Below are 27,601 nucleotides of genomic sequence, written 5' to 3' on the forward strand. Positions count from 1 at the left end.
TTAGAAGAAAAAGTATAAAATCTAAACGTTAAGATTATAGAAAATGGAAAAGGATGTTATTTCTTAAAGCAGAAACTAAATTCTGCATATTATAATTGTAGATACATGTCATTATAAATTTGTCGAAATCCATAGAATGTTCAACATACAGAGTGAATCCCAATTGAAAATATAGACTCTGGGTGAGAACAATGTCAATGCAGGTTCATCAGCTGTAACACATGTACCACCTGGTGGGGAATGCTGATAATGGAAGAGGCTATACATGTGGGGGTTGGGCGATACACGACCCATTTCTGTACCACCCTCTGGATTTTACTGTGAACCTAAAACCACTCTAAAGAATAGTTTATTTTTTAAAAGTCACTAAAATTAGGTAATAAACTCCCAACCTAATATATGAATTCATGGTGATTAGAAAAACTATACTTGTAATTGGTATTTAACAGGCTTTTAATCCATCGTGGCGGCCCACCTGATTTGACTGCTCAGTGATGAGTCATTACCTGTAGTCACACCAGGGGCATCTGTAGGGCTTTTCTCCAGTGTGTACACGTTTATGCCGGGTCAAATGGGACTGGGTTGTGGAGGCAAAGTTACACTCATCGCATTTGAAAGGTTTTTCTCCTGTAATATATCAAGAAATGTTATAGATGAATAATAATGACAACTGAAAAATGAAGGAATAATCCTGGTATTGACAATTTAAAAAACACTTATTTCCATGAAATGTCAAGAATATGATTCAATGGACTCCACACATTTAGGACATTTGGATATTTATTCTCAGAGTGAGAAAATTAGAAGATATCATTGATTTTGGTTTTTATATTAGAATGTAAGCAAAGTATATATTATATGGTTAAAATTTATTTTACATAAACAGGAATCTAAATTCTAGGTATGGTTCAGCACTGTATTTAAAATGGTTTAACAAACTATGTTACATTAGAGCCATTACAAAAATCTTAGTGAGGTTAAGGCCAAGGACAGCATATATCAAAGTTACAGTTTGAATATATAATATAAAACTACTTAGTAAAATCTTAACATTAGATATGAAGAAAAATAAATAAAATCAATCTATAAATGGGCAGCACTTAAAAAAGTGTCAGAAGCAACAACAACAAAAAAATATGCTATATTAAGCTGAGTAAAAAGAGATCCCAAATAAATATTTAGAATATTTAATGCCACATTAAAATACACCAACCCCGCATAGCTATAACAGATAATAGGTAAATAGACAGACAGACATAGGTAAACAGACAGACAGACAGCTATGTAGTGCTTAATGGCAGGGACAGGTTCTAAAAAACGTGTGATTAGGTGATTGCATTTGTAGTGTGAACATCCTGCAGTGACTTTATAAACCTAGACGGCATAGTGTACTACACACCTAGCTAGACAGTGTAGCCCATTGTCCCTGGGCTACAAACTTATACAGCATGCTACTATACTGTAGGCAACTGTAACACAATAATAAGCATCTGCATATCTAAACACATCTAAACACAGAAAAGGTACAGTAAAAATACAGCATCATAACCTCATGGGACCACCACTGTGTATGTGGTCTGTTGATCTAAAGGTTACATGACCTGTGACTCTGTGTGTGCGTGTGAACGTACTTATAAATTCTACCCAGAAGAAGTTCATGGCTTGCAGAGGACATGAAGAGAGTGAAAGAGAATACTGGTATCCTGAACAAAGTATTTCCTTCATTTGACATCTCCCTCTTTTTTAAATAATTCCTCCCTACCCCACACACATTCAAAAAATTACTGATTCATATCAGCTTTTAATTCCACTGGCTATAGGCACTGAAAAAGGGGATATTTAACTTTAATTAAAGTAAATTTAAATGTAAAAACTGATACTCAACTCAGCTATTGAAAAAAATGCTTAAATATGGTTGGAACAGCTTGGGAATGTGAATCTACTTTTTGAAGTGTAACTTTTATCAAATGTAAATACAGACCATATACTTCAGATGAAAATTTAGCCTCTGAATGGTGATATTCTAAATTGTAAAATACCAAATTTCAAAATCATAGTACAAAGATTATAATAAAAATAACGTTAATAATGTTGTATTGATTTGATGTAGAAATGATCATTTGAATTTGGTTAAATTAACTTTTGTAAAATGGTTATACCTGTTACTATTCCTTTTTTAAAATATGGCTACCGGGAAATAATATTATACATGTATACGTCACATTACATTTGTATTGGACAGTAAGATTTAGAGAAAACCTTACTCCGCTAGTCTCAAAAAAATAATGTATAGTAATATTTTTCTCAACATTTTTCCTGGCAAATTTTACACATTACATGGATTAGTTTTACATCTACTCAGTAACTCTACTTGTTATTTCTTACTTTCCATGTTTTTGTGATAGCTGTATGAGTACACTGACTTACTTAGAAAATGAGGAGCAAAGTATCTTAGTTTAAAATTACTCTCTATCAATTTGGCTATCAGTAAAATCATATCTGAAAATTAGAATGTTTAGAAGTTTGCCCTACATTCTGTGTCTATTTATACTGCTTACCCATAATTGTAGTAACATTTAACTGAATGCATACACAACTCATTTGGTGGTATTTTCTCTCTCATTGCAGCACAGTACTTAGATGAAGCCAGATGGACTTCAATTCTGATCCCAGTTTTGCCATATTTCACTTCCTACCTATTAGACCCCTTGAACAACGTCACTAGAATAACACCACCAAACATGCAGGGTAATTGTGAGGATTAAAGACAACAAAAAATATGCAAAGAGCACACTTAGTGCAGAGTTCTCAATAGCCAGTGGCTTTTATCATTATGATGGCAGAACTGCCTAAACACTGATAATGGTCAACGAGTCTCTGCCAGCCCAGCGATGAAAGGAGCACACAAATGCTTCTCAGCAAGAGCTCATAACCAGGAAAAAGATGAACGGCTAGCAAATATAAAATAATTCATGGTTTTACACAGTTAATGAATATGACAGAAAGACGTTATTGAACACATCCTACCAGGAAATATCTGACTTATTATTTTTCTTCCAAAAGACTATATACCAGAGTAAAAATCTGAATTGAAAGGTATTTTTGTCTATTTTAGCTTTTTGTCTACAAGATAAATCCCATCCATAGCACCCTACTCATGTGGGTACCCGAGGTCTGCTTGAATAACTCTTTGTTCTCAGTTTCTAAACCTCTGGTCAAATGACTTACATAGCTATAGACAACTCAACTATACTGAAATGACTTACACAAAAATTTACGTTTACAATGATAGCAGATTTTGCTTTAATTTGGTGGAAAATCTATGACATTGATATTGAATAAGAGTAAAGAAAAATAGTTGAGGCTATTCAAATTTAACACAGGAATATTCTGTATCATGGAATATGAACATCCACACAGCATATTTGAAAACAATTTGATTTGTTCATTTAAACAAATGAGTAGTAATTTAATGTACACCAATGTCAAAGTGCAGCACACATGAAAAATAGAAACACAAAGGAAGCCCTGGTCTAGATAAAACAACACTTATTATGAATTATTGTACTAACCTGACCTATATCTGTCTAGACTGGCCATATGAAGCCGAATGTATAAAGCATTTTAAACAGCTTCGATGAATCATAATTGACACACAAAAACTTCCATTTGATAAGTTTTGTTATTGATGAAACTACTGGCACAATCAAGATAATGAAGACAATCATCATCCCCAAAAGGACTCTGTTAACTTCCTGGTTCCCTGCTCATCCCATTGTCAAGCCACCATGCTTTCTGTCACTACTGTATTAGTTAGTATTTCCTAGAAATTTATATACCTGGATACATATAGCATCAACTCTCTGCTGTCTGGACTCTTTGTCTCAGCATAATTATTTTCTGACTCATCTATGCCACTATGAGTATAATTACTTCACTTATTTTCGTTGCTAAGCAGTATTCCATTATATGGGTGTATCAAGTTTGATTAACATTTGTCTACTGAAGGACATTTGAGTTGTTTCCATTTTTGGCTACTACAACAAATAAAACTGCTCCGAGCCTTCGTATGCAAGTCATTATATGAACATATATTTCCTCAGTTTGGGTAAGAAACTGTCACACTGTTTCACAAAGTGGTTTGAACACTTTACATTCCTACCAGCGATGTACGACTTGCATCAAATCCCCGCCAGCACTTGTCGTAGTGAACGCTTTATGCCTGCATTCCTCTGAGGGTGCCGGGGATCCTTCCACGTGCTCATCTGCCATACCTTTATATTCTTCGGGGAAGTATCTGCTTCAACTTTTTGACTCATTTTTAAATGGTTGTTTGTTTTCTCAGAATTGTGTTTTGAAAGTTCTTTACATATTCTGGATAAAATTTATAAAATTTGTCACTTAAATATACTTTCTCTCTCATTTGTCTTAATTCTGTTCATAGTACCTTTTGAAGAGAAGTTTTACTTTACCAAGTTTTCAATTTATCAGCATAATTTTTCAAGTTAGTTTTTTATTTTATGAATCAGGCTACTGATGGCATATCAAAGAAATCATGGGGCCAGGCTTGGTGGCTCACACCTGTAATCCCAGCACTTTGGGAGGCTGAGGTGGGCGGATCACGAGGTCAAGAGATGAAGACCATCCTGGCCAACATGGTGAAACCCCCTCTCTACTAAAAATACAAAAATTAGCTGGGCATGGTGGCGCCTGTAATCCCAGCTGCTTGGGAGGGGGAGGCAGGAGAATTGCTTGAACCAGGGAGTCAGAGGTTGCAGTGAGCTGAGGTCGTGCCACTGCACTCCAGCCTGGTGACAGAGCAAGACTCTGTGTCAAAAAAAAAGAAAAAAAAGGAAATCATTAATAACCTAAAGTCAGACATAATTTTTACCTATGTTTTCTTCTAGAATTTATATAGTTTTAAGCTTTATATTTAGATTATCATCATTTTGAGTTAATTTTTGTATAACATATGAAGTATGGGTCAAAGTTCATTTTCATTGAACATGGACAGCCAATTGTCCAATTGTTACAACATAGAATGTTGAAAATACTACGTTGCCTTTACTCCTTTGTAAAAAACAACAACAACAACAAAACAATTCACCATGTAGTGTAGGTCTATTTCTGCAATCTTCACCCTCCACTGATAAACATTTGTCTATCTTGATAACAATACCGGAAGGATTTTCTTATTGCAACCTTATCAGAAGTCTTGACATCATTAGTGTAAGTCCTCCTATTTTGTTCCTTCTCAATGTTAATGACTTATTTCAAGTCTTTGAATTTCCATATAAATTTTAATATCAGCTTGTCAATATCTTTTTAAAAAAAATAGCCAGATGGGATTGATTGACATGAAGGAAACTGAAATCTTAACAGTATTAACCTGTCTAATCTATAAACATGGTATATTACTCTGTTTAGTTCTTCTTTCATTTTTCTCAGCAGTGTTCTGATGTTTCCACCATAAGGGTTTTGTACATCATTTGCTAAATTTATCTTTAAATATGGTGTCTTATTTAAAAACAATTGACAAATAAAGGTACAGGTCTATTCCTGGATGCTATTTTGTTCCATAGGTCTATGGGTCCATCTTTATACCTCTAAAATACTACCATGATTATGGTAGCTGTATAAGACTTAGGTAGGTAGTATAAATCTTCTACTTTCAATATAATAAATCTACATGGTCAAGCAATTTAAATATTTTGTTCATTATGCAAATTCACAAACATATTCTGATGTCCCCTTATTCCATTCAATCTAACCATTTACAAAATGTTTTGGCATAACTCACTGCTATTTTCTTTATTGTAACAGTGTTGGTAGGTATCTTTGAATGATCCATTTTTCATAGATTTTGCTGATATCTGAAGTGGGGTGAAAGGGTGACACTATGAACTCCATTGCCTAAGTCAATGGTACAAATTAAAGGTCATCTAAAATCTTTGAACTTAACTTTCTTGGTTTCATAGTTTAATATAATCTCTTTAAAAACTCTGTTTAATGTAGCTCATTTTATTTAAACTTACATGAAAATCTTTATGTGACAAAATTTAAATTTAAAAACAATCCTTTTAAAGAAAAATGTCACATAAATTCTCTATAGTTCACATTAACCTAGGATATTGTAATAAATTATAAATGGTCTTTTCATATTTTCTTTGACCACACAATAGATTACATTGCATAATATTAAACAAGTTTGAATTACATACAGGATAACAGGGAAAAATATAATGCTACAAAAATATCATGCTACATAAAATACTATGCTAAGCAAGGCTAACACAACTGGGCTCTTGACAGTTAAGTCCATGTCAATTTATACAACCACAGATTATTCAAATCTGTACATAACAGTTAATCTGAAACTCATCAATAAGTTACATGTTCAACACTATTACTCTAATATATAATTTGATAATTCTTTTTCTCTATTATGGGTATAATTCCTTCAGGAAAATACGCTACAGAAATACAGACGGAATTTTGTGGTTGTTAGTCTCAATATATACCCAAAAATATAAACCTGACTTCTACACCCAAGTTTGAAAGAAAATTTTACAAATTTGCAATAAGAATTTAAGTTTGCTAAATATTTGCTAATGGTTTGAAGATGATATACATTATATAAAGACATTATATGAAGGCATATATACATTTTCTGTTAAGGAAAAAATACTAACGGCAGACTGATCAAACAGGCTTGGTGCACAGTGGCAAAAGCGCTGCTTTGAAATCCTTTGTCATCTCAAAGGCAAAAGGCTGAATAAATCAAAGATATTCGCTACTCTCAAACAATGTTATCTGTAAGTCACTAGGGCTACCTGTACATATGCTTTGCAAAAAAGCAGAATGAGGGGAGAGTTCCTTTCCTATTTGCCTCTTATGTAACAGTACCTGTTAGTTTAAATTCGGTTGCTTTTCACACTTTTTGTTACAAGCAGTAATCTTGGCTAAAATAATGATTAAGAAACATATTGCATCTGAAGCTCCACTAACAAGGAAAGCTGGAGAAGGAACAGCAGAAGGGCTGTCATCACAGTGCGGTGTCCTTTGTGTGTGAACTGTCCGTCAGTCAGCCTGACCGCTTCTCATGGAAACACACAGTCACATTCCTTTGGGTGGCCTGGTGGTTATTAAGCTGGCCAAGACTGTTTAACTATATGTGAGGATCTGCTCTTGTGCCCTTGAATCAAGGGTCTCTGACAGGTGATACAAGTAAATCTTAGAATGGAAGATGTTTTGTGTCAGCCCCCTGGACAGTCTGTATCGTGGTGAGGAATTATTTACACCATTTGGAGCACTTTTGATACGTATCCCTTTCCAAGCTGATTATAATTTGCGTGAGTACTCCACGGTAAAAAGGTAAACCATGTCAAAGAGGAATACATCAGAGAAATACAGATTTCAAATGTACCATACAAGTCTGGCCTTGGGAGAAAATGGTTGTGTGTTGCTTAAATATTTTAAATCCAGAATAAAAGTTACGTGCCTAGACTGAGTTGTGCGAAGCTGTTTTGTTGAAGCAAACAGTCTTAAGAACTGACTTTGGTGTTGAAGAATCATGTTTGATTTGTGCCACAGAGGCAGATAAATGCCAAAAAGACAGATGCCTCTGTCTGTGAGACATTGTCCTATATAGTATAAAGTTAATAGCAAAGTAATAAGGAGCCTCTGGACCTGACATAAAATATAAAGTTGTGCCAGCTCAGTGCAGGCGTCCTGATCGATCTATCACTGGAAACGCCTGTGATCACAACATTCCTGTCTCCACTGCTATGGGCACTGACCTGCCACTGGCAGAGGTGGCACAGCAGTCTGTTTCCTGGTGCCATACCGGGTGGGACAAGGTGAACTTCAATGGCATTTAAATAGTAACAATTTGAGCACTGATAAAATAAAAACATTAAGAATAAAAAAGCCCTCATAAGCACACTGTTACCATAAATATTTCCCATTTCCAACTTCATTACAACAGTGGTAAAGAACAATTACCACTGAGTGGGCCCCTCCTGTCATCTCTTCCACTGATTCTTCAGCCAGTGGATTACAATCATCCATGCGCTGGTGGCTGCCATAAACTTAAAATAAACTTTGTTTTCGAAGTTTAGTTTATGTTTCCAATATTATGCTAAACACTGAAATTTCCAATTGACTCAATAATAACTCATATACCTTATGAAAATCTGAATCATATTCATACATCTAAAAGGAATGGCTGGCATTAATTTTCATTGATATTGCCAATACCATATTGGTCATTGAAGCTACCTATACCTAACTGTTAAATACAACATATCAAGAATCATAATGTACCATAAATAACACATTTTATATATTTTAATTTCATGTCATTTTGAGTATGACTGACAAACTCAACCATTCTCATGAGACCTAAAGAAAAGTAGGACATTTAGTTACCAGTTTTGTCATCAAGTGACTTATGATCTAAACTAGGAAATGTTTAGAGTAAAAAGTGGTTCTATTAATAATTACAAGAAATCACCATAAATCAGCACTGTCCTAGGCATACATAAATTAGTATTATGAAAATAATTACTTATAAGACCCATTAGATTATATAAAGTAGGTAATACAATTTGATAAATGTTTCACACTTTTCATTTTTAAGTGCTCCTGACATGGTTTGGCAGTGTCCCTACCCAAATCTCATCTTAAATTCTCACATGTTGTGGGAGGGACCTAGTGGGAGGTATCTGAATCATGGGAGCAGGTCTTTCCTGTGCTGTTCTCATGATACTGAATAAATCTCATGAGATATGATCATTTTAAAAAGGTGAGTTTCCCTGAGCAAGCTCTCTTTTCTTGTCTGTCACCATGTAAGATGTGCCCTTCACCTTCCACCAATGATTGTGAGGTCTTCCCAGCCGCGTGCAACTATAAGACTAATAAACCACTTTCTTTTGTAAATTGCCCAGTCTCGGATATGTCTTTATCAGTAGTGTGAAAATGGACCAATATAGCTTCTAATCAAGAAATCTATTTTATTTCATTGAATCATGGAGGAAAAAGTCCTCTTCAATGACCATAATTAACTCTTTTCTTGCTTTTTGCTGCTTTCCATTTTTAAGATCAAGAACAATTGGGCCGGGCACAGTGGCGCAAGCCTGTAATCCCAGCACTTTGGGAGGCCGAGGCGGGTGGATCACGAGGTCAAGAGATTGAGACCATCCTGGTCAACATGGTGAAACCCCGTCTCTACTAAAAATACAAAAAATTAGCTGGGCATGGTGGCGCGTGCCTGTAATCCCAGCTACTCAGGAGGCTGAGGCAGGAGAATTGCCTGAACCCAAGAGGCGGAGGTTGCGGTGAGCCGAGATCGCGCCATTGCACTCCAGCCTGGGTAACAAGAGCGAAACTCCGTCTCAAAAAAAAAAAAAAAAAAAAAGAACAATTGAAACATCATTGACTTCAAATCCTATCTAAATACAGATGAATTGATGGACTGGTGGGTAGGGAGGGAGACGGGGAGGTAGGGACAGAGAAAGAGAGAAAATGGGAGGGAGGGAGGGAGGAGACATGTAGCTAGCTAAATAGGGAGGCGGGTGATTAGCTACTAGGTGGGTAAGGAGAATGACTGAAAGGGAGAGGGGCTGACAGAGACTCCCCATTTTCCACCCACGAGGCCTAAAGCAGAGATTTGGCAACAGAGAAAATAGTCTTCTATATCTGGGCTTTGGAAGCCAACCTGTTGTTTTACTTCTACTTAACATAAATTTACTGAGGGTACCTGCTTCTTGAAATATGGAATAGGTCTACATTTTAAATATATAAGAACAGATGATTTAAAATCTTATGTTATTCCACTGAAATTATCTGTAGGCCTTCAAGAACATGGATGTTATAAAAATTAAAAACGAAAGTAATTGATGACATCAAGCATTGAGGCTGCGGTATCTGCCGCCTTGCTGTCCTCTCTGCAGAGAAGGGGCCAGTGCAGATGCGGAACTGACCTGTGTGCTGCCGCCGGTGCTTGGTGAGGGCGTGGCGGGTCCCGCCGGCAAAGCCGCAGAGGTCACACAGAAACGACTTCTCGCCTGTTGCAACAATAAACAGATGAGGGACTGCGGAGGTCACAGATCATTAAAACATATCTATCAAGGCTTTCAGGGTTACTAATTCCTCCAATCAAATGTTTCCATGTAAATATGTCAAATGGGAATGAAATTACCACTGCAGTTTATTGACTGTGATAAAATCTGAAAAGCACCACTGAACATAATTACATACTTGTCAGACCCATAAAAATTAGCTTTATTATCAATGGAATGGTTTTGTACAACTTCATTTCTGGTAGATGTCTTCCAGATGGGGCTGCTTTATGCACTTGAACAGTTTTTATGCATATCCTGATTTTTTACAATTCCCATACATCTGGCCTTTCTGAGCTGAGTAAAGATTGCTTAGAATAGTTAATATACAGTATATATGGTTCTGCTTAAATAAAACATATTGAATTTTCCAACAACTTAAGGATACTGAATTGGTTCTACCTGATTCTATTAGGGTCTTCCTTAATCACTTCTTTCTTAATAATATGAATTAAATGGTTTCCTTGAACATGTTGAAGATCCCAAGTAACAATAAAATCTATATTACTACCAATAGCAATTCAATGCTGTTTATGTTTCTCACTTTCACGGCATAAAAAGGGAAGTCTAGGGATTGCTAACGAAATTGTACAAAAATTCATACTATTCATCTTTAATGATAGGTCTGGATTGGAAACTTTTGCAATACTTAGAGACAGATTTGGCAGACTTAGTATTTGTTAAATGTGTGCAAATACTCATTTTTTAAAGCATTTTTATACAAGCTAACATTTCCCCTACAGTTTATAAATGCAATCTATCTTTCTACTGTAGCATATTTAGGCGGTAAGTGCTGGCCAGCTAGGCAGATCATCCCATAAGACTCACAAAGATGGGCAAAGCAGAAGAAAAATGCTAACCTTAGAGAGATTCAGTGAAATTATAAAATGTTTTTCCAGAAATAAAATAAATCATTTGTATCTATCTTTATCTACTTTACTCATTTAGACATTTAATGCAACAAGTCTTTCCAGAGTCTGGCCAGAGTCAGCCTGTGTTGCTCCAAATCACTTTGGTATATCATAATAGAAACTTAATTTGCAGGGTTTTGGAAATTATAATTGTTTTTTTTAAGGTTGCAATAAATAGTATATATAGGGAGAATAACTTCAGTATTCATAAGAGTTTTCCCTTTACTTAAAAACATAACTGGCTTTCCTAATATCAACAAACACATATACATAAATAAGATTAACCAAATTATGCTTAATCATATTTCCTAAGGGTCTGTTAAAATGTTCAGCATTATCATTTTAAAACTAAGGCTGAATTTCAATATTTTTGTGATCTTTACTTTCCTATTTTGGGGCTGAGTTTATTTCTTGGTATTATGATTTCAATATAGAAAGAATAGAGTAGTAGATAGGCTATAAAGAATAAAGTTTAATTATAATCACTCATTTAATTATTTAATCAATTTGAAATAAATCTTTCTAACTAGCTGTATTATCAATTAAATAACACTGAAAGTAGACTTTTTTAATCCCATGAGACAATTTGCTCGTTAATATTAACATAGTTTTCTATGTTGAGGCAAAATCGTTCCCAATCAATTCCTCATTGTGGGCCTGTGGGTGCTGCCTGCTGTGTGTACAAGGAGTGGGTGTCCTGCAGCACCACATGCGCATCTGGTGATGTGTGGTAGCGGGAGTGTCCATGTTGCATCATGCAATAAGCAACATTTCTAATGAGGAAAGAGCAATCTTAGGACTTTCGGTTTCAAGTATTCTTCCTTTCTGTCATTCATGAACTTCTTTGCGACCCACATCTTGTAAAATAAAAACATGAACAAGCGCAGAAAAACCTTCTTAAGATTTCTATTTTCTACATGTATAGAGGCTGCATATTTACATACATGCTGTATAGATTTTTATTCCTTTCCCTATTTTAAGATTTATACAAACAAAAAGAAAAACTATTACTTTTCCATGTGATTTGATTCTCGATACATTAGTGACCTTGATCTTTTGACGTGTAGGATTTCATTTAGGATGTTAGTCTCCAATGTATTATATGTCATATTTACCTAGGTGGCTTGATTTGTTTTTCATCCTAAACTGAATTTTCACTTGCCTTTTTTATTTTATTTTATTTTTTTCCAGAGTGGGTTGGGATGTTAACGTTGATCAGCAGGCAAACGGAGTATTTTTTTGAGAAAAAAAATTTAAGAAAAAACTAAATGCAAAATTTCCTGAATTTACAGGAGGTTCATTCCGCATGCCATGTTTATATGATAGTAGAGATATAATGGGAGACTTCTCTTTGTACGCCTTGAATTACTTTCAAGTGTGCCATTTTGCATTCAAATGTAGAAAGACACGGAAACGAATCCTTTATTTTCTATTAGAAAACAGCCACTGTCCCCTATCTCTCATTATGGTGCAGACTACAAGACCTAACAACAAAAATCTATATTATTGATCCAGCCAAGTCTCCACAATTATTCTTTAGAAGGAAACGCCGACGATAAATTACATCTGCACTGGCTTTTCATCTGCTGTTCGATATAAGTGATCTCTCAGGGCAGGCTGGAGACCTTAAATCGTCAACACCCTTGTCAAGGAAGCTAAGGAGGCCTGGGCTTCCCACAAACTGCTTGAGAAGAACTTTTAACCTATAATTTCTAACAATAATATAAAATTCTTGGCAATCAGAAGAACATTTGGGAATACTGATTAAAATTTATTATTTTTTTCCTGGAAACAAAATACATTCTGAGAGATATAAAGAGAAAGAGGACCACAAATATAGCAAACAGCTCACAGGAATATGGTCACAGTACTACAGGAACAGACTCAGAAGCTGGTAAGGAAGTTTTGGGCCCCCTGCTCACAGGAATATGGTCACAGTGCTACAGGGACAGACTGGAATAGAAGCTTGTAAGGAAGTTTTGGGCCCACTAGACAGACTCTGAAAAAGAAATCACAGCCCCAAGGATAAGGTCTTACTGGGATTTACACTTCCAAGGCCCCAGCTGAGTTCTTGGACCACGCCTACCATGGATGGACTCTCAGTGTTGCTTCACCTATCAATGTGCTTAAATTCCATACCCTCTGTTACCCATTCTGATGTGAAATGTATGTGAATTTGAACATTTTTAATATGCAATTTTCCAAAAAAATTACAGTAGTTGAATGCAAATTAGTGTCTTTGTATCAATTATCAAAATCTCTTGGATCTGACAGCATCCTCCTCGGAAGAGAACTATTAATTTGGTAACAATTTCTTACAATGGTACATAAAACCAAGATTCAAAAACATTCAAACATATTATGGAAATTCGTTTATATCAGTAATAAAACACAAGACTAGTTCTCTTTGAAAACTTAGTCTCTGCATATGACCTTCTATAAAGATCTTCTAAAAAGATGTGTTAAACACATACAAATATGTATACAGACATCCACCATAAATGAACTTCTAAATATAAACTTATTTTATATAAACACATTCACACACAAGCACAAATGTCACTTGAAAACTACCTTCTCACTGAAAAATAATGAAATGATATCATACCTATAAATATGTAATTACCGCAATCTCAAAGCACGACACCATTTCCATTGATTACTCTGAAGATGAGATCATGAATGCCTCTGTTCCCACAGTCCACCCCTCTCCCTCCGCCCGGCCTCCTGGGATAGGGAGGTGGCGTGGCACACCTGTGTGCGTCCTGTAGTGGTCTTTCATTGCGGAGGCTGTGAGGAATGAGTAATGGCACGTGGGCCAGGTACATTTAAACGGCTTTTCTCCCGTGTGCAGTTTCATGTGGTTGTTCAGGGCCCACTTCTCAGTGAAACTTCTATCACATAAGTGGCATGTAAATTTCCTGCATGAAGGAGAGAGAAAACAATGTAAACATGGCCTGCACACCAGCACTGAAGGCCCCAGCAGCGTGTGTGTGAACCCTGAGGTGCAGCGCGCACACAGTCTCTGCGAGGAGCACTGCAGGCCTGGTCTGTCATGTCTGTATAACCAGGCATTGATTTTTCTGTCGAGGCCTGGCACTTCAGCCATTTATTCTCTGCTTTGCGGTTGGGCCCAACGGGTTTGAAAAATTCTGTTACAGTCCAGTCACCCCTGAGGCAAAAGTGAGAATAGATTTCACCTGTACAGGCCTACACCACTTATCCAGGGCATAGGCTGTCAGAGCAAAGGCTAAATGAAATGCTATCCATACTCAACCACTCAGACAAGCCCTGCTGTCTGCTGGTGTGCGGCTGGTGCAGCTGGAGCAGGGCCTCTCCTGCACACACCCGGCGGCCCGCACCACCACGCTGTTGGGAGAAAAAGGCAAACCCCAAAGCTGCTTCCTGAACCAGGAGTCCTTCTGTGTGACCGTATGGGTACATAAAAAGGCTCCTTTGATAAGCATAAAAATAGATCATAACTATACATTTTTGCAAAATCAGTCTTTGAGAAAAATAAACCTTAATTATTTCCAGTATAAAACAAATGCTGAAAATAACAAATTAGTACTTATACAAGATAATATTTCAGTTTTACCATTTAAGACCTTTTAATACCTTTAATAAAAAAGGAACTCTGAACCATCAACAAAACCTTGAATACTTCCTCTGTTTGATATTCTGCCCCTTTTCAATTGCATTCGTGAAACAGCCGATAATATTACTTTTTTTCTAATACAAATGAGTTTAAAACAATCCCTGTAACTAATAAAATGGTGTCCAGTTAATTAATTCTGAGTAATGAATAGTCAGAAGCAGGGCAAAACTCAATAATCAACAGTAAAATATTAGAACAAGTTGATAAGCACGATGCCACAAAAGACAGGGTCTGGCAATTTGGGCTGGCTATCAGGAATTTTAGCATTTTAATACAATCAGAACTACGAGTTTAACATATCTGTGTTTTCAATTATGATATGAGGCAGGAGATGCTGAGTGTATACTTTCGCATAGAGGCTTTAACCATGCTTTCACAAATTTCCTCAGCCTTATAAGGGCTGGTAAAGAATCTCGGGATCCAAATAATTAAATTTGCCATCTTGAGGCAAATGTGAATGACCTTAACAAATTCATCACTCGGAGTATCACAAATTCCTATGAATCAAATTATCAAATTGTCTTTTATAAAAATCTGTTTTATTCTATATAGTTACAGAGCAGTAGAGTTACAGAGCTAAAAAAAAGTTAGCTCTTAAATGCAAGAGAAATAAAAATAGTTAAATATTTAAGAACTGCTATATAAGTTAAATGCTACATATGAAAATTGCCAATTTATCTGTATATGTAAAGAGATACTATATTTACACCCATTAACATGGACTGACTTTGAAATTACTATATCATTCAATCATTGCTTACTAGTACTAGAGAATGACAAATAGAACTAAATACTTGGAAATGCACTGTAAAAAATATCATGTCCGTATATCTCTTTGACGGGTCTTCATGCATTTAACATTTCAAAACCATGACGGGGATCTTATTTCTAAGATAAATTCCCCTACCTACTTATTTCTTCATGTATTTATTGTGGATCTAACCTTCTCCTACAAGAAACAAATAACGAGGTTAAATAGACACTATCTTTTAACAAATAGTTTCTCCAGACTGTATTACAACTTTATGAATGACAAAATAAATCCCTCGTTTTTAAATCTACCATGATGTACATTTAACAAAATTACATCTATGAAACCTCAATATATGTACTCTATTATTCCTGCGTAATAAAAACGTTAAACTAAAGCTTGTGCCTGTCGTAAAATGACAAAAGCCACATAACAAAGAACTAAGATCACCACACTTGACTTTCAGAAAACCTCATGTGTTCTACAATTTGCTTTATGAAAATAAATAAGCTCATTCTGGCACTTTGAAAAGAACAATATTAGCGTAAACTGTCCTTATAAAGATCAAGACTTACTTAACAATGAATGGGGTATTTCCTGGAACTCCACAAATTCTGAGTCTCCAATATTCCAAAATATTCGCCTTCACACAGCAACTCAGTAAGACCTCTACCATCACCCAAGGGATCCTGGCCCTCCTGGGGACCCACAGGAAGTCTATCACGAGGAGCCCCCTGGGCAAAACATGAGCTAATGCATACAGCTCTGTCTTGCAGGGTGAACCCTGCAAGAAGAGAGACATCTGTGTGTGTTCAGGCTGCACAGCAAAAACACCTGAATACCTACTATCCCCAACACACTGTTCCACATAGCACAGAGAAATCAAAGGAAAAGGAGTCAGGTTTGGCTTTCTGAGAAATTACAAGCTACTAAGAGAAAAATCATTCACAAAAATAAACTCAATGGCAGGAAAAAAATTAAATGCCATTATAAATTTAAAAGAAGAGCAATTAGTGGGGCAGGACAGATAAGAGGAGGCTTCCCAGAGGTGGCATTTAATTTAGACATTTAAAAATAGGTGACAACTGGAAATGCAGAGCTAGCTGGAAGGGTGTCAGAGCCAGGAGATGCACAGTCCCAGAGCGAGGAGGCGAAGGTGCTGACAGGCTGCACCTGCTGTGACTCCCCCTCGCCTGCCACCGCCACGGAGGTGACCCTCCGAGCACCAGGACAGGGCCCGGCCCTGTGGCTTACCCTAGGCTGAATCAAATGTTTTAAATGCCATTCTCTCCCCACGTGGTAGACTTACTTGAGAGATTTTTTACATAACTGAATTTATAGTATAATAAAGAGGTCTGCTTTGTAAAAATTCGCTAGTGAAAATTGTTTTATAAGTCAGCAGAAAGATGTACAAAGATGAATAGCAATTATGTAAAGATTACAATCTGAGAGAGTAAATAACACAAGTACACATAAGAATATGATGGTAAATGGTTCATCCTTATTCTTAAGGCCTAGAAGATTGAAGCCCAGAAGAGAGAGCTGGGCTACAATCCCATTTGCGGTTCTTGGGTAACTGAGCGACTCTACAATGCTCACTACCAGTTCGAAATCACAATGCTTACTACAAGATCAAAACGCCAAACAGTGATATCGGAATTGAAATGAAAAAGGGCAATTTCTTATCTTCCCTTTCCTCAGGCTTCAACAGATGTTTCCATTGGATATAAAGAGATCTTAAAGGTTTCAAAAAGAAAAAAAGTCACAAGCCAAAGAAATCAAAATGAATCCAGACTTCTCCAGAGCAACATGAGGAATTAGAAAACAATGTAAGAATTACCTGAAAATGTTAAGGGGACTCATTTTAAACACTGAATGGTTTACGTATTATCTTTAGTGTCCTCTCAGGTATTTTCATTACAGAGATTCTGGGACTGAGATATTGATTATGCAAAACTTTTTGGAATAAGGCCCTTTCTCATGCAGGTAGCTATGACATAGAAGTCAATTAAGAGTTAGTCTTCTAGCATAAATTTACAATAATTTCTTGGTTTTTTTGTTGTTGTTTTGTTTTTTTTTTAAAGAGACAGGGCCTTCCCCTGTTACCCAGGCTGGAGGGCAGTGGCATGACCATTGCTTACTGCAGCCTCAGGACCTCCTGGGTACAAGCAGTCCTCCCACTGGGATTACAGGCTTCAGCCACCTTACCTGGCAGGATTTCTGAATTAAATAAGGCATTCCTAAAATTCTAAACACTTTTTCTAGTATTCTTGAAATATTTATGAGAGATTTCTTTCTTCACTACCATGTGTGTTGTTTCTTCATTAGCACCGTACCGAACACGGGCTGACTCTGGCCCTCGCTCACCTACTTGCTAAAATCAGGAAGCAGAGGTGCAAGCTAGGATGTTCGGTATGTGCCAGAGTATTTCTTCTCTGAACATCTCTCATTATATGACTGACAATAACAGAGCCAAGATAAAGATCCACATCTTTAGACTGAAACTTTTAAAGATAGAATACTAAATATCTTCATTGTCAGCTATATGACTACAACTAGAAACTCTCACCTGGTGTTGCTAGACATTATGCATAATAATAAGCTACAGAATATGTAGGGAACTGAACTGTGATTATAGGATTCATTGCACTGTCCTAATAGATATTTTGGCCTTAGAGAAACTCTGTGTTAGAGCATTATTCTACTTTTGAATGTCTAAATATCAGACAAATTATGTCACAATATATAATGTGCATTTTCAATTATATCAATAACCTTGTGTTACCATATTACTAAAGTATGCTAAAAAGGTGGTTTTGTACTCACCTTTTTCAAAACACATTTTTAAATGTTATTTAAATTTTTTTACGTCCTCTAGGCCAAGTATTCATTTGCTATTAAAAACTTAATGAAAAATCTGTACACGTCTCACACATAAAGATACAGGTATTTTAATAAAAGTAGTTTATTACTTTATTTTTTAACAGTAAGGGAGAGTCACTAGTATTTTTTCCTTTTTTTTTGAGATGGAGTCTCACTCTGTCACCAAGCTTGAGTGTAGTGTAGTAGTGCGCTGCGATTTTGGCTCACTGCAACCTCTGCCTCCCGGGTTCAAGCAAATTCCCCTGCCTCAACCTCTCAAGTAACCAGGACTACAGGCGCATGTCACCACGCCTGGCTAATATTTTATATTTTAGTACAGACGGGGTTTCACCATGTTGGCCAGGATGGTGTTGATCTCCTGACCTCCTGATCTGCCCGCCTTGGCCTCCTAAAGTGCCTGGTCAGTATATCTGTATGTTGTTTCCAAATCTCAGGAATCCAGGATAATTTTGGAGTATAATTGCTTTACAATGCTTTGTAAAGTTGAACACATCAGAGGTAAAGTTACCTTTCACCCCAGAAGGTTCAGTCTAGACATACACTATTGAGAAACTGTACACATATATGGGCATGCAAAAAATATCTCCCCCATTAAAATTTAAACAATCTTAAATACCTGTCAGATTGTGAGTAGACAAACAATGAATTTAGTCATAGAATGGAATATCATAACACAGTGAAAATGAATAAACTAGAGCTATGTTTATTAGTATGAGTTTTTCAAAAATCTCAAAATGGTAATTGTATTGGCCAGGCGAGGTGGCTCACGCCTGTAATCCCAGCACTTTGGGAGGCCGAGGTGGGTGGATCACAAGGTCAAGAGATCGAGACCATCCTGGTCAACATGGTGAAACCCCATCTCTACTAAAAATACAAAAAATTAGTTGATCATGGTGGCACGTGCCTGTAATCCCAACTACTCAGGAGGCTGAGGCAGGAGAATTGCCTGAACCCAGGAGGCAGAGGTTGCGGTGAGCCGAGATCGTGCCATTGCACTCCAGCCTGGGTAACAAGAGCGAAACTCCGTCTCAAAAAAAAAGGCAATTGTATTAAAAAACAAGTTGGGTGTGAAACTCTATCATTTATATAAAATGTTGCACCAAAATAAACAGTATTAAATACCTAAACCTAGGTAGTCCATGAGCAGAAGCATGAGGGTCTCATCATTAATCACCTTGTGGAGGAGGGCAGGGTTGACACTGCGAAGGGAGGCGGGGCTGACGGTACCACAGTGTTAACTGTAGTTCTAATATTTTGTTTTTAAAAAGAAAGAAATCTACAGCCTAACCGATATGGTGAAACCCTGTCTATATTAAAAGCACAAAAATTAGCTGGGTGTGGTAACATGCGCATGTAGTCCCAGCTACTCGGGAGGCTGAGGCAGGAGAATCACTTGAACCTAGGAGGCGGGCTTGCAGTGAGCTGAGATCCCACCACTGCACTCCACCCTGGGCAGCAGAGTGAGACTCCATCTTAAAAAATAAAAATAAAAAAAGAAATATAAAATAAATGATATGTTAATATCTTCCAACATGCTGCTTTTATCTTTGAAAATTTTTGTAATTCAAAATGAATATTTTAATTAAGACAATCAAATACTATTTCTTATTTTCTGCATATAACTTGAACCCGTCTTGTCAAATTAGTGTATTAGACAAACATATATCTACAAAAAGCACAGTAATGAGCAAGATCTGGTATGCTCCAAAAGAAATTTTAATGAAAGAGTGAGCTAAATTTTATCAAAGTATTTAAAAATTATGTGGTCATTATCTTCCAAAACTGTGACAAAAAGGTGTTGACTAAAGATTACTGTAAAACTACACTAATGTTAAAAAACTTCATTGACAGGTATTCTTTACCTTTTTGAATATACAGAACATAGAAATGTGAAAACAATACAAGATTTATATGATTCTTAGCAAAATAGCTTAAGGTACTATGAAGTTTACAACAATTTCTAAGTTGCTGAAAGCCTTCCAAGGCACTGGCAGTTCCTTTGAAATAAAAGCCTTCTTTTCTAAAGATAATGATTTAATAATTATATGATAATACACTAAGAGATGGAATGAAAATGAAGTGGTCTTTGCCCAGAAGGGTTCCCATCTGAATTTCTTCAGATCTGCAAATATAACAGAAACAATCACTTTTGTGAAGAACTCAGCACACGGAAGGCACACAGGGACAAGCACTGCCTAGTGGCCACCAAGCCCAACTGACTCACAGGAGCTCTGTATGCTTAGCAGGTGCCCCTAGGACCAGAAAGCAAAATGAAGACGTTCACAAAATCCTCCACGTAACAAATTCAGTATCTATAAGCACCATCACTGTGAGATGCTTGCGGGATTTTGGGCCCAGGGAACATCTGAGTGGAAATGCAATATTGCTTTTAGACTTTAAGTGCACTTTCATACAACACAGACACTAAAACCACATTAAATATACCCAAATAATTCCACAGTAATCCTGTTCATCATATTTCTATGAAGTTTCAAAATACTGCATCATGCTTAAATTTAACAAGCAACTTTAGATGGAAAATAAAAATTTCCCACTACTGTTTAGAAATTTAATAATCAAAAAGGTATATAATAGCTAAATAACAGTAACTGTATTAAGACCAGGGTCATCTTTGACCACTTTCTTCCAAATATTTGTGTATGTATGTATGTGTGTACAAAGGCTAAATAAAAACCTTGCTCAATGAATGAAGATACATCCTGACATCAAAAATATTCCATAATACTAATATCTAGATCATTTAAATTAGACTAGACTTTGAGAGTTCCTTGTTTCAGATTATATATAAAACGTGAGCATAATTCATATTAAGAAGCCACAAAGACCTAGGAATAGAAAGGTTTCATTTACTAAATTCAACTCTGAAGGCTCTAGTGTGCCTTCAAGATGAAAGTTGAAAAACCTCCCCTGAGGGCTTTTAAACAGTTCACAAGGGAGACTCCTACTTAAGCCAAGAGTCTTGAGTGCATTTTTGCCCTGAGCAGGTGATAATTAGTCTAATTAACAGGCTAGATCCATGTAAACTAGTTGGAAAGGAAATTTAACCTCACCCATGCCGAAGACTGCCATTTTTATACCTCTTAACGTATCATTCAGGTTCTAAAAGCTGTGAAACATATTTTTCTAGACCTTTCAATTCAATTCAAGACTTAAACAGCTTTTTGTCAAAATAACTTCTGGGAGGAGTATTAAGCAGAATATTAACCCCAGGCTGCCTTAGTCTACTAAGAACCAAGACAATGACTCATTCCAAAAGAAAACATCCAAGTATTACAATTGCTGTGCCCTCAAAGACTTGATTTCATCTTTCAAAATCTCATTGCTATGAAATTTTTCTTTGTCAAAGAGACCATAAACCCTGGCCAACCAAATTAATTTTAGCTGAAATGTCCCCCAATATACCACACATTATACATCCAATACTTAGCAGTACAATAGTATCTTAGATCAGGGGTTAGGAAACTGTGTCAAGGAACAGATAGTAAATATTTTCAACTTTGGTGGTCGTAAGGTCTTTGATAGAACTACTCAACTCTGCTGTTGTGGCACAAAAGCATCATAAACAAATTAATGTGGCTGTGTTCCAACAAAACCTGACAGACACAGGCAGTGGCCTGCTTTGGCCTGGAAGCTACCAGGTGGGATGATAGGTCAAGTCCTCCCACTCTGCCCCCTAAAAAACCCCATCTATACAAGGTGAAAGAACCCACACTGAATGTTGCAGGCATTCAAAGGTCCACTAGCGCCACTCTCAGGGTTCAAGAAGTTGGTTTAGCTCCGAACTTATTATTGTTTCTTGCACAGCTTTAAAACCTCAACATGAGAAGAACAGGTGGAAGGAATTATACCGCATATGAGACCCATTCCAGTCAGAGGCTGCGCTGTCCTTTTTAAAACTACCCCCTTTCAACCGTATGGCAGAGCTGGAGGGCTTGGAAAGTTGAAACAATTTTAACTAACCATAGAAGTCAAGTGCTGGAGAACAAGACGTATATTAAATTGCCACAGTTCTCTAGTTTGAACAAAATGAAATTTTATTGCTTCAAGTAAGGCAAAAAAAACACTAGATTTATGTAAGAAAAGTTAAAAATAGTAGTTACTAACATTGAACTAATATTACTGTTCAAAGAACAAACAAAGGGAATTTCTTTTAAGTCATCATTCTTACTGATACACATAATTTGAGTTAAAAAGATAAAATGCATTTCAATCCCCACTTACACCTTCATTCCAAATGCCTTAACTTTCAGTCTCTGGGCATTTACCACACAATCCTAACAATCTTCAAATTATTATAGTTCAGCTACTTCTCTATCAACCAACCAGTAAGAAATTATGTTTGGGGATTTACTGTGTGTCTAGCAATGATTCATTCTATTCATTCTATGTACAAACCTATACGTAAATAAAATACATCTATTCCTCCCCAAAAGGAGCCTATGATTCAATGGCCAATACTAATGTCACTGAAATAATTAGAACATCAGAACTCCACACTACGTGGGACTTTTAAAAAAGCTTTACAAGACGTTAAGAAAAAGGGTCAATAGACATAGATTGAAATAGTAGAAAGAGGCTTCATTGGTAAGGTGGGAATTCAAGTAGATCTCAAGGACAGAGCCAGGTGACATGACGGAAGCAGCAATTTTGAGACAAGCTCTGGGGCCGAGGTGGTATGCACGAGCAGCGAGCCAGCCATGCTGACGGGGGTTGGGGGACAACATGCTACATAGGACGAGCAATCAAGTTCACAATTTTAAAAGTCAGATTAAAACATTCTTGAAAATCAAAGAAGTTTGGCATTGGTATACGTGACAAAAGGAACCAGCAATCTCTTCTTTGCTTTTTGTTTTCTTTCCTGTCTCTCTTCGTGCTTGCTTTTCATAATGATTTGACTATACTTTTCTAAGGAGTTAAATGCAGCCTTATCCTTCCCAGGTGCCCATGATTAGAAAGATACAGTACATATGCAGACAACCCACAAATATATGCACGCCTAGGGAAAAACCTCCTAGAACAATGCCGTCATCAAAGACTTATGATGACATCATTTTAGCATGTGGCCAAGTCATGTACTAAACAGCATGTTAGCTATAGCAGGGCTGCTACACTTCAAGCTATACACTTATACATGCTACAAAATATTATTTCAGAGAGCTCAGAACCTCTGTTTCATTTGCATGTCAATGAAAAATGTTTTAATCACTTTTAAGATGACACTATTTTAAGATGACTATTTACAGTATTAGAATGAATTAACAAATATAACTAAGATGGATTTTACCCATGAAACCGAAAACAGGCTTACAGAAAAAAGAAAAGTGTAAATAAAAAGAAGCTACCAAATCAACTCAAGCAACATTATTTTCTTTTAAATTTCAATATACTAAACAGATCCGACATATTAATGGAAGCAATGAACAAATCCTGTCCCAATTCAACTTATGATCACGGTCTAACTCATCAGGAAACTGACATGTATCAAATTTGGAAAAATCCTAGTAAGGAATTTATACTGTAGTGATATAATAGTATGACAAGAAAATATTTCATTCATATTACTATATAAAATTTTACTAGTAAAAACATACGTTATAGAAAAATACTGTATATCTGCATAGAATAAACTGTTCCAAACCCTTTAGTAATAAAATTGATGGTTTCATATGAACAGTAGTGCTCAGTTCATTTCATGCCATGGGTTTAGAAATCACGTTTGTGGTCAGATAAAGTGTCTGGCCTTAGGCAGCCTCTCCAAGCCTCAGTAGGACCATGTAATTTTTATTCCTGGTATGTATTCAAGTCAATATTTCTACAACATTGGGCACAGGACAAGTGTTCATTTTTGCATTATAGTCTACAATATTGGTGCACTATAAATAGTAAATTAAGCGAACTATTCACAACTGTTTAAAAAAGCAGTAAGAAAGTCAGTTTCTTGCCAGCAACTCCTGCCAGGTCAAACACTCCAGGAAAGGTCTACCGTATAGCGTATCGTTTAAAATCAGTAGTAGTTTTCTAAACAAAGTTAGTATGCCAAAAACAGCATGGCTGATAAGAAGTGTCCGGATAACACACAAAACACATGGGATTTAAATTTATTAATACTAGAACCCTGTTAGAACCATTAACTGACACCAGTGTATTTAACTCTCTGATCCTGGAACATTGGTTAAGGAATGGCAACCATCACTATTTATTATTAATCTGTAATGTGATTTCATGCAAGATTCAAACTATAATAGATTAAATTTCTTTCTCTTATTTTGGAAGCAACAGGGTTTCACTATGTTGTCAAGGCTAGTCTCAAATCCTGGGGCTCTAGGGATCCTCCCGCCTGAGCCATCAGAGTATCTGGGACTTTAGGTACATGCCACAAGGCCCACCTTTACACTAAATATCAGTGAATAAAATAATATTTCTACCAAATGCATTTAAATTCCATACAAATAACTTTTTAAAATTATATATACATATTATTTCTCACAAAATTGATTCTTTTAATACCCACAAGTGTTTCATAAAATCATACAACTGATATACCATCAAATATGGTATGTTTGCAACTATATCCTATAGGTCTTTCTGCATCTATTTGGATACATAATTTCTAGAATTTTGAGTAGACACGCTAAATTCAGAATGGACTGTCCGCTGATGGTGCCTGTGTGTGATTTGCTGGCGTTAGGAAGGGCAGCTTTCCACACTTAGGCATTTCATTGTCTTGGACTCTGTCATCATCTTGGCCTTCTAGCATGTCAGGATGATCTAAGGAACCATTTGAGCTCAAGGTAAGATTAGCTAGAAAGGTTGAGATGTATTACCCAGTAATCCCAGAGTTCAGTACAAAATTGACCCTTTCAGAGACCTTAGTCCAAAGAGCAGCAGTTACACTACACTTCTAGAGTAAATATCTTGGGGCCTTTGTGCACTGGAGCATCAGTAAGACACGATTTTACTTCAGTAGACTAATTCAACATAGACACAGAGGAACCTGATATAGATCACAGCTTGCTTTAAATCATAATATTCTGACATGCAGACATATTGAAAAATCATGTTGTAGGGAGTTGATTCGTTCCTTGGTAAATCTTAAGTTCAAGGAAAAATACAAAAAGATTGAATTAACATAAAAACAAGTTTTAAGGTTTTAAAGTTATTGCGATGCAACTGACAATAAATAGTTAATAAAACACTAGCAAGTTTTTCACTGTTTCTGACACATGCCTTGGCTAAGCAATGGCTTCGAGGTAACTTGCAAGGAAACACAAATAAAACTAGAGAATACACACATATTTGAGGTATCGCTGGGAAAAAAACCTCAAAGAACAAGGCAAATACATAATAATTTAGCTTCCTTTTATTATAAAAGAGCATTATTTTAAATATTGGATGTGTGCAATTATGATTTCTTTTTACAAAACAGATTTGCAGATTTCATTTACTTCTCATATATTCTGTTATTTTGAAAAGATAAATTCAGATAGACACCGATAAATACTGCATGCAGATCATTTATAGTAATTTTTCAATACTTCCAACAAAAGATCATGTGGAATAACATTATCATTTATTATGTACCTTCCAGCATTCAAAATATTAAACTAAATTTCTTTATAATATTATTAAGTACATAAGCAAGACCGACTGGAAGGATGTAGGTGATAAAATACATTCACATTTGGCATTAAGTACAGTGCTAGGGAAGCTAACACACAGAATTAACTGAAGCTATCAAAATGAGATGAACAATAAAAGGGACTTTTTCAATTACGGGCTAGGAAAGAATAAAAATCAAAGTTAAATCACTTGCTAGTTTAGACATTATGATAAAAACAAAACCACATAACTATGTATATTGCTACTGTCTTTCTTTTTTGTTTTTGTTTTTTTAAGATTTTCCAGATGGAAATGAACTAAAGTCTAAGAAATTGCACACACACAAATGACAACAACTCCTCTTTTGGCTCTGAGAGAGGAAAGCAGTGAAAGCGACACCAGGGTCAGCTCTGAGTATTGGTCAAGCACCTGGCCAGCTGCCTAAAGATGGTCCCAAATGAACGGTGAGCACAGCATCTGCACAAAGATGGGAGCGGAGGCTTCAAGAGATGGTTCAAGTATTCACAGACGCAGGGACCTCACAGTAATACATCCGGCTATGGAGCTGACAGATAGCTATAGATACTGTTCACTGCAATTAAAGAATCTTCTCTTTGCAATGAATAATAAAACAATCACCATATTATAGGATAGGGTTCTAGGTTCTCAATGGAAAAAAAATATATCAACAAACTTGAGAGACCAGACAGACTCTCTCTAATGCCTTATATCTTTGCTTATGATTTCCTTTGTGTTTTCTACATTACACATGCGTCCTCATCTTATTGTGATCTTACTTGCGACTCACAAGTTGACACAACACTGACTCATAAACATTAACACTTGAATTATTTTCTACTTTCATACTCACACATTCCCTAAATAATTCTAAACAATGCAAAGACATGTATTTTGATTTTCTTTCTTTGGTATCATTCACAGAACCTATCAGTAAGGTCAGAAAAATTATGGATTAATAAATGTTCATAAAACTCAGCAATTTTCCATAATTAAATTTTATCAAAGGCTTGGAATATGATGAGAAGTGTTCTGATAAGTTATGTTCCCAATGACATATTCAAACCTGGAAACCGAACTGCTCGAAGGTGGTCATGCCACAGAATTGCAACGGATACCTAGTTTGACACCACCTCAGCTGTGTGAAAGTGGCAGCGTTTTTTTCCGCCTTAATTTCTACGTATCAGTCGAGTTAGAATAAATTATCTTCAAAGTATGACCAAATAATAAAACTCTGTAATTCTAATTTTTACTAACTTTATACCAAATCCAGTCCTAGGATAAGGTGTAGCGCAAGTCCCAAACTTATGAAGACATGTTACTAAAGGTTATGCCTCTCCACAGGAATGAAGGGTTCTAACAGAAAGAGCAATCAAAGAGTAATCTTTGAAAAGAGTAATCGAACTAACTGGCCGTGGCCCAACTAACCATCATAATTAGTGAAAACTTCTATCTCAGTCATATTTTCTGCACATAGAGTCAATATGCAGTCCAAATGCTACTTAATTATCCTCAGGAATCAAGAGACCTGACTTTAAGGAGACAGGTTTGAATGTTGATTATTTAATTTGTCTAAGATAGTAAAAGAAACAAAAGTAAGAAAGCAACATTACAATAAATTACACTGCCAGGCACAACT

The 27,601-nt window shown here is 36.2% G+C and overlaps 1 protein-coding gene across 4 annotated transcripts in view; it reads right to left on the bottom strand.

Moving 5' to 3' along the window:
• ZNF407 (zinc finger protein 407) overlaps positions 1-27,601 on the bottom strand; it is a 475,812-nt gene that overhangs the window by 184,009 nt on the left and 264,202 nt on the right. For 3 of the 4 annotated variants that reach the window (XM_003925984.4, XM_074383238.1, XM_074383237.1), the window contains exons 5-7: positions 13,787-13,953; positions 9,984-10,067; positions 507-627 (exon numbers count right to left, since the gene is read on the bottom strand). In XM_003925984.4, the coding sequence (XP_003926033.1) occupies positions 507-627; positions 9,984-10,067; positions 13,787-13,953 (372 nt within the window). Of the gene's footprint in view, positions 1-475; positions 628-9,983; positions 10,068-13,786; positions 13,954-27,601 lie in introns of all 4 variants that reach the window. The other variant, XM_074383239.1, reaches the window with a different exon arrangement.

This window comes from Saimiri boliviensis, chromosome 13, assembly GCF_048565385.1.
Source record: "Saimiri boliviensis isolate mSaiBol1 chromosome 13, mSaiBol1.pri, whole genome shotgun sequence".
Lineage (NCBI taxonomy): Eukaryota > Metazoa > Chordata > Mammalia > Primates > Cebidae > Saimiri > Saimiri boliviensis.